This window comes from Aptenodytes patagonicus, chromosome 6 (assembly GCF_965638725.1).
Source record: "Aptenodytes patagonicus chromosome 6, bAptPat1.pri.cur, whole genome shotgun sequence".
Lineage (NCBI taxonomy): Eukaryota > Metazoa > Chordata > Aves > Sphenisciformes > Spheniscidae > Aptenodytes > Aptenodytes patagonicus.
The window spans coordinates 55,194,866-55,204,232 of NC_134954.1; the positions used below are offsets into that span (position 1 = coordinate 55,194,866).

Here is a 9,367-nt window from a genome sequence, read left to right on the forward strand (position 1 = left end):
AAGCGTAATTAGACTTTAAGGTTGAAGATCATCTGTTAAGTTTTCTAGGGATTAGAATTTTATCTTGGCTACAAAACTAAAACTATGTTTACCTTGTACAAAAAAGTGCAACACAGATGCCTGAACTAGTTCTATACAGCCTAGGTTATAGTCACATTAGTGATACCCATCATAACACAGTGATATTTGTCTCCCAGAGTAATATATCCTGTTTCATTAAGTTCAGCATTTCTAGCACATTGTGCAGTAGAGGTGCAGGCATTGAGATGTGGAATCCGGAAGAATCGAGACAGTTACAAAATCCTCCTTAGAAATTTGCCTCAATTTAATGGATTTCACAAAACATATACTCACTAGAAATTTATTGAAAGCATCTGTTCTTAGCTGGATGTAAGAACACTCATGTAAGACCAAAAGAGTTCCAGGGAGATGTAGGCGATAGTAAAATTGATTGATTCTGTTGCACGAAAACATACTGAACACAATGTAAAATATTTAGATTTGTGCTGTTAAAGTTTTAAGTACTAATGACTGGTCTCAGTCCCACATTGCTTCTTCCTTCTATACGAGGAACTTTGTGTATATGTACATACACACACATATCTGTGTGCACATTTACTTTAAAATTCCATATGAATAATCATTCTGTCAACTTCCAGTTCTCCAAATATTGATTGGAATGGACATGTTGGGTCTTTTTAATAACTGAGTGCAGTTTATAGCTTTTCTAGCTGAGATAGCATATACCTATTCATAAATTATATACATTGGTTTTTACATCTAGTATTCTCATGGGTAATAGGATTTATAATATTTTGTAGGTAGAAGATCAACCTAAGTATGAGGACAACTTGTATATGTATCTGTATTTTGTCATCTTTATCATATTTGGATCATTCTTCACCTTGAACCTTTTCATTGGTGTCATTATAGACAACTTCAACCAACAAAAAAAGAAGATAAGTATTTAAAATGTTTCCATAGTACTATAAATTATTAGCTATTATGAATTAATAACTTATTTATGTAAAGCTAATAAAAATCAAAAGTTATTTCAAGTCCTTGAATAAAAATGTCTCTTTTTTTAACATAACCTGTGTTAAATCTGTAGATGTGATATGACCTTTGCATTTCAGCATTTTGACAAGCGAAGAGGGACAAATCATGAGTCGGTTCATAATAATTCGCAAATTGTGTAAGAGCTAAAATGAAGATGCAAAGAGGGAATGTGCATTATTCTTTTGATTAGATGTAATATTATCTGCCATGGAAGAGTTTCTTTTTTAATTAACTTTAAAGAATTAAGATAAATTAATTTTAATTAATCTTATAAACTGTTGACACTTAATGAAGATACAATATGGCACTGTGTTCATACAATAGATAATAGTTCTGCAAACTGATTAAACAGTGGGTTAAGAGTAAGTCCAATAAACCTCACATGAATAGGCTTAAAGATACAAGTAAAAATGTGTACAAAAGAGCTCTATTTTTCTAACGCTTTTGTGAGAAATGAGATGAACTTGTTAGACACAATCTATAATTTATTAGCAATAATAAAGCAAAGGTATAAAAGGAAGGATTTTTTTTCTGTATACATTTCACACAAGTATGTTTAAAATAATTATATTGATAATGCACAGTTTTATTTAAAATAATATTAAAAATACAAATAATCACATTTAAAATATTTTGAGGCCTCACAATTCTTAGCCTTCAACTGCCAAAAAGAACTAGAACCTCAGGATCATTCTAAATCTTTGTATGCTGTGAAAAAGCACTTTCATATGAATTGGTTTTATCCGATCACCAAATAAAAAGCAGCAGTACCAAACAGAATCTATGGTAAAAGTCAATTGTGAACTACAGAAATTTTTCCTTGTGAAAATATTCTTTAGCTTCTTAAAAGAGCCATAAAGACATCTGGAGCTACTTCCTCAGTTTCTATCAATTATGCCATGCTTTGGGCTTCGATATCCAGTTTAGCAGACAGTGACTTTGACATTGTGTTTCCATTTGACTTAGTTGAGACTCCAATAAGCACAATTTACTTTATACTGACATTCAGTCAGTCAGTTGCACATCTGACTGGTAGCATTTGCATCAGCAAACAAAGGCTAATTTGAGTTAGTCAAGGTTCCAGTGGTGTTTTAATTAATAATTTGCTATGGCATGATTTGGATTATTTTTCTTAAGGTTATATCAAAGGTGATTTTTTTTTGCTATCGTTAAACCCCTCAGATTAGACCCAAATACTCTCCCTTGACACAAATGACCCTCAAAGTTACCCCACTTTTAGATCTGGCTAGCTCTAATCCTAAGAGTCTATCTAGAATTTAGGACATGTAAGGCACCAGGCAGGCTCCTATGCACAAACATATCCTAATCAGCGAATTATTTAACAGCATCAGTATAGTAAGAACCATTTTAGTCATATCAGCAAAAGTGAGCATGAAGACACTGGAAAAACTCAACCGTCAGCCTGACAAGGCACCAGTAAGGGTTTTTTTTTTGTGTTAGGAATGCATATGAGCATCCACACTATAAATACCTGAAAAAATCACTTTTGTTATATAAATCAAATATAACTGTAGTATTATATTACAGCGAGACATACTGTAGTTAAGTGTTGTATGTGTGGACATGATAGTAATTAGCTTTGATATTATTTCTTTACTTTGGAGGTCAGGATATATTTATGACAGAAGAACAGAAGAAATATTACAATGCAATGAAAAAACTGGGATCCAAAAAGCCACAGAAACCTATACCGAGGCCAGTGGTAAGAGTGATTTGATTTTAATACCCCTAATATTAAATACTCATTTGGGAATATGATTTTAGCCAACAAGAGAAGGTTATATGTCTGGAAAGAAAATATTTTTTCCATTTATTTTCTTGTAAAGGTAGAATTTGTCCCCTTTTTTTTTAGTTCAGCAGACTAGATCGTTCATGTTTCATTTAAAAGCATACGCTCTGAAGTATGAACTGTAGGATTGAATAAGGTTAATATGATAAATTTCATAATTCCCTGCCTAAATCCTAGAAAAGTACAGTTGATTGGATCATTTATTGGTTCTTACTACCCACAGATAAACTTCATTTTCTGTTCTTTCTCCTCCCAGAGAATTTGTAGGAAATGGGGATGCACTGGCCCTTACTGCTGAAGAAGAAAGGGGCAGTGGTCACCTAATGTGAAAGAGAAAGACAGATGCAGATAATCTTGCAGAATAAAAGAATGCTCTAAGGAATAAAGCATAAACTAGGATAAATTTGTCTTCAAGATAAGAAACTACTCTGTTATTTATTGAACTCCTACAGTATTTGGAAAAAATAAATACTTGTTGCACCTTATGCACCGAGTGGTTAAAAATAGTCTTTCTAACGAGAGACATATGGCAATAAACATTTAGCTAAGTACTAAAGGAAAACTAGGATATTGCAGTCGTGGTGTGTTTGAGACATGCAACTTCAGCGGTCCAACGATCTCACCAAGCACAATTAGTTTAAGGAAGAGAGAGACATCTCTGGGGGTTAGTATTCTAAAACCAGCTAAGAATAAAGATAAGAAAATGAGTTTCTATTTGGCTGGTACTCTTGCTGGCTATCAAGTTAGGCCACCTTTTTTACACCAATAGTATCAATTGTCAATGTTATTACTATTATTATTGCATTGTTTTCCTTCCCATCCCCTCAGCCAACCGTGGTGCATTTCTTGATCTGGTATAAGAGGATGAGACACAAACCAGCATGGGTTTGGTGTATATTAACAGATGTATTACTGGCATTTGTAAAGACCAGTATTTTCAGAGTATAAACTGTATTCCATCTTTGTTTTTGCAGAACAAATTCCAAGGCATGGTCTTTGATTTTGTAACCAAACAAGTATTTGACATCAGCATCATGATACTCATCTGCCTTAACATGGTCACAATGATGGTAGAAACAGATGACCAGAGTAAAGAAATGGAAACAATTTTATCCCGGATTAACCTTGTGTTCATTATCCTTTTCACTGGAGAATGTGTCCTGAAATTGATTTCACTTCGCCATTACTACTTCACTATAGGCTGGAATATTTTTGATTTTGTGGTTGTGATTCTCTCCATCGTAGGTAAGAGCAATTCCCTTCCAGGAAAGAACTAGTGGAAGGAAAAGGGAACATTTGTTTCAAGAATGTTGTGATACTGAATATGAAATTTTCTGTTTCCTGTATGACTTACATGTTGATTCAGATCTTCATACTTTATAGCATACAATATATGAAATGTTGCATATAAGATTTTTATCTCTCCCATTACATTCACTGTCATCTTCCAGATCAAAAGACATAAAGGAACTATTTGGCACATTAGATTAACATGTACAAATATAGAAAGGAATGTTTAGTCGTATATGCGAACTAACCACAAATTTGCTTTCAGTACTAAAACTGAAAAGTATGTGAAGGGGGTAAGATTTTTAATTGCTTTTGCTAACTAAGGTCTTGGTGAATATTTAGGTTTCTGTCAACTAAAAGCTAATGACTCTCCAAGGTGCAAATTAGTTGTGTGACAAAACTTAATTCTTAAAGAGTGATACACCTGAGAGGCTGTGCTGATACAGTGTAGATCCTCAGGTAAAAAAAGTCACTAATTTGCAGAAATTAAGCCAATAGAGTCCTTCATAAAAGACAGTGGTAACAGGCTCAGCTTCAAGAACTAATTATATCTAAGACAGAAACTTCTCTTTCCAGGCTGCTTTAGGAATAACTGAAAGCTTAGACAGACACTAGCTACCTTGCCACAAGCAGTCTTCTTTCTTTTACTTATTTCCCTTCTCCTAGATAGCATTTCAACGTAAGGAAGGTGCTTTCACCTTAATAACAGCTTTCAATAAAATGTAATAACTTGTATGATGTTTTGCTGTAACATAGACTCCCTATACTGATTGTTTTGGAGACAGCAATAAATAAATCTTTCTACAGGTAATGAATGAATAAATTTAAAATTATATTTTAAATATTCACTTTTTTTTCTCTAGGTATGTTTTTAGCCGAGATGATTGAAAAGTATTTTGTGTCCCCCACACTATTCAGAGTCATCCGACTTGCCAGAATCGGTCGAATCCTGCGTCTCATTAAAGGCGCTAAGGGAATCCGCACTCTGCTTTTTGCTTTGATGATGTCTCTTCCTGCTTTGTTCAACATTGGTCTGCTGCTGTTCCTGGTCATGTTTATCTATGCGATATTTGGCATGTCCAACTTTGCCTATGTTAAGAGGGAAGCTGGGATTGATGACATGTTCAACTTTGAAACGTTTGGCAACAGCATGATCTGCCTATTTCAAATTACCACATCTGCTGGCTGGGATGGTTTGCTAGCCCCAATTCTTAACAGTGGGGAGCCAGACTGTGACCCTCAGAAAGATCATCCGGGGAGCTCTGTGAAAGGCGACTGCGGCAACCCTTCTGTTGGGATTTTCTTCTTTGTCAGCTACATTATCATATCATTTCTGGTAGTGGTGAACATGTACATTGCTGTGATTTTGGAGAACTTCAGTGTTGCCACTGAAGAAAGTGCTGAGCCCTTGAGTGAGGATGACTTTGAGATGTTCTATGAAGTCTGGGAGAAGTTTGATCCCGATGCAACACAATTCATAGAATACAGTAAGCTATCAGATTTTGCAGCTTCGTTAGATCCTCCTCTTCTTATAGCAAAACCAAACAAAGTCCAGCTTATTGCAATGGATCTGCCCATGGTAAGCGGGGACAGAATTCACTGCCTTGACATCTTGTTTGCTTTCACAAAGCGTGTTTTGGGGGAAAGTGGGGAGATGGACGCCCTCAGAATACAGATGGAAGATCGGTTTATGGCAGCCAATCCTTCTAAAGTCTCCTATGAACCAATTACAACCACGTTAAAACGAAAACAGGAGGAGGTATCTGCTGTCATTATTCAGCGTGCTTACAGGCATTACCTTTTAAGGCAAAAAGTTAAAAAGGTGTCTAGTATATATAACAGAAATAAAAACAAAGAAGGAGATGGACCAGTTATAAAAGAGATAATTATTGATAAACTAAATGGGAACTCCACTCCAGAAAAAACAGATGAGAGTTCCTCTACAACTTCCCCACCTTCTTATGACAGTGTAACAAAGCCAGACAAAGAAAAATATGAAAAAGATAAAGCAGAAAAGAACTACAAAGGTAAAAATGTCAGGGAAAATAAAAAATAAAGATCTAAGAATTCCGCTTGTGGGACAACTTGTTTACAGTCTTTGAGAATGAAGCATCAACTGGACTCCTGCAGGAGGTTTATGCCAAACTGACAGTTTTTACACATATATATGTGTGTGTGTGTGTGCGCGCGCGTGTGTGTGTGCGTATATATACATTATATATATACTTGAGGTCAGTGCCTATAACAAAACAGTGAACCTTCATCATCAAACTGTGACTCTGTGAATCAGGGTAACAAACTTGACAAGAGGTTACTGTTTTCACTTCTGCTGACACTGCTAAGAATGAGGGAAAAAGTGGCTCCACAGAGAACACGGAGCATGAAATGAGTGCAAAGCGATACTTTTTTGTGTTTCACATACTGCAAAACACATAGAACAGTAATTCTCTTCACTGTTTGTAATGCAACTGCTACATTTGTCATATTTTTACAAAATCAGTATTAGTGCATTTATCATTTTTTAATTCACAAATTGTTTACTATTATATGTGACTATTTTTTTATAGGTTTTATGTTGGGGAAAGAGGTATGAGGACCAGGTGTTCTACTCTCAGATTCTCTGTAATATACAGATAGAAGTGATTTGCATAGGCATGCTGCACTTGTCAATCATGCGTAAATAAAAATATGACATTGCACAAAGCTAAAGATTTTAAGAACTTCCATGTTTCAGGGTTGCTCTTAAATTTGAGGCGTTCTAACTATCTGTATGGCTGCATCTAGATTATGTGCGTCCAGATTAATGTGCCTGCAAAGTCTCCTCTAATTTACAGGAATCTGCAATGACTTATTTTTATGCAAATCATTAAACATGAACAAGTTCTTGTTTTTGTTAAAATATTCACATCTTAAAAAATATTGTGCGGTTTCTGCACTGGAAAAATAGCTTCACCAAAATACACCTGGGAGTTCTTTTGTTTTCCTTTTTTTTAAACAGCTCAGATTTTTTCCTAGACTGTTCTTTAGTTACTGTCTTCTCTTATTATGGCCAACATCCAGTGAATCAGTAAAATACCCTTTTCCATGTAAACATTAATGGTATACTGTCGTGCATATTTGAGCACAGAATTAAACGGCTTTGCCATATTGAATTGCATCAGATCTGTACCACAGTATGGGTACAGTATGGGTAATTTGCAAGAGCTCAACAGGATATGTTGTATTCTGTGTCATTATAGATAGTTTGGAGAGTATCACTGATGCATGTCAATGCTTTTGCTGCTGTATCGTGCTCCTTCCGCTGTCCACAGTCTCCACTATAGGAAGCCATGTGTCAGTGGTGAAGTAAATCAAATTGTCCAACCAGACCTCATTCTTTCAAATCATTAAGCAATAGTTTGCAGCTATTTATGAGCTTCTTTAGTTTTGCATTTTAAATCTGAAGTGGCTACTATATGGTGTAGAATCAGACTGTACAGGCCATACTGCAAACTATTTAACCTGTTGGAAATGTGGTTAGCATATATAAATAATGTAAAGAAATACCACTTGGCAACAGTTTTGTATATAAGAAAAGTGTCTTCAAGTTTAGATCACTGTTTCTTATATTTCTTTCCTCATTCACTTGGCTTACTTTCTAACCATGGTAATTTCAAACTGGCATCATCACACTATGAGAAAAAAAGTGAGTATTTGTAGACTATCTTGTTTTAATATTATATTTGCATATATTTCAATGTGAAGTAAATTGTGTAAGTCTGGAACCCAGCTTGTTTCCAAATAGTTCTATCTGGTAACAGGACATAGCAAGGAAAGTATTAGGGGACTGTGCAAATTTCTAGCGCTGTTTGCATCAGAAGGCCCAAGATAGTCTCATTGTTCATGAAATCCTTGCTATCTTGCAGTGTCTGTTTACATAGCCTATTCTTATTCTTTTTGAATCACGCTGCACTAGACTTGTACAAATAGAATCTACAATATTTCCCAAGAACAAAATGGCACATTTGTATAATCAAGGACATCAGGACATTTTGTGTTTCATACACAAGCTAACATTAAATGTAGAATCTTTCTTTTACAAATGCTTTTGACTTGTAATGTGGTGGTGAAATGCATGCAGGAAATTGTTATTATCATAACCAACGTAAACAATATTACAAATGAGCCAAAAATAAAGATTTCATTTTTTATTGTATTTATTTTTCTTTGTCTCTGTCCTTCTGTTGGTTAAAGCAAGATAAAAACTGGTTTTGCTACAAATAAAGAATGCTTTCTTTATCACTAGAGCTAAATACATTATTCTTCACATTTTAACTTTTTTTATGTAAAACAATTAAAAAAAAAATGTGAGAACTTTGACCACACCCCATTGATTTCTACTTCTTTGTCACCAGCGTACTGTCTGGGGATAACACAGGACACCTACACATTCTGCCCCAACAGCCTTTCTGTCAACCCTCAAGAGCCCTTCTGAACCATAAAGGCACTGCTCAGTACCTAAGGTATTGTTTTAGTTTGCCACATTGCTGCTACCAAAGCTGCCCACGCTTTACGAGTCTTAAATATGCAAACAAACTCCAATAAAGTTCCTCTGCTTGGTCCTGTATAACATTCAGCCAAAGGGCTCATCGCAAACAGATAGAAGTTGTTTTTAATTGTGCAAACAGATAGAAGTTGTTTTTAATTGTACAGTGATTCTTTCTATTCCAGTAATTCACAAAAATAATAAATACCATTTGACTTGATCTCACCAGAAAGGGACTGCACTGAAACTCAGCTGTGTTAAGTAGCGTTCACAGTTGTAATATCCGGATGTTACACAGTAACTTCTGGCTTATAATGGATGTCTTCATGCTGCTCAAGGGCAGAAAGATATAGTACATTGAAACACAATATTATCTTATTGAATTTAAAATATTATATTTCAAAATTAGCAGTGAGTAGAATATTCCTGGAGTTTGCTCACTGGCATGTTTTCAGTGTTTTCTTCATCTGTGGATATTATGCCATATTAGCCATATTTTGGCCAGATAGTAAATTGCTTGGATAGCCATGAAATAACTGATGGAATATTCTAACACTACAATCTATTAAGATCTCTAATATGATGAGCATCAGCAATCACTGCAGCAGAGTCTCTGAGTTGGTATACCATGCAATAGGGAAGCCATATTTGCTTACAGGAATGGCTTTACCTACACCAGAAAA

General features: G+C 35.0%; 1 protein-coding gene across 3 annotated transcripts in view; it reads left to right on the forward strand.

Moving 5' to 3' along the window:
- Positions 1-8,354, forward strand: part of LOC143162400 (sodium channel protein type 2 subunit alpha-like) — an 80,172-nt gene extending 71,818 nt beyond the window's left edge. For all 3 annotated transcript variants that reach the window (XM_076342739.1, XM_076342738.1, XM_076342737.1), the window contains 4 exons: positions 822-959; positions 2,678-2,782; positions 3,844-4,114; positions 5,023-8,354. In XM_076342739.1, the coding sequence (XP_076198854.1) occupies positions 822-959; positions 2,678-2,782; positions 3,844-4,114; positions 5,023-6,215 (1,707 nt within the window). In that variant the 3' untranslated portion in view covers positions 6,216-8,354. The remainder of the gene's footprint in view (positions 1-821; positions 960-2,677; positions 2,783-3,843; positions 4,115-5,022) is intronic.
- Positions 8,355-9,367: the final 1,013 nt, after the last annotated feature.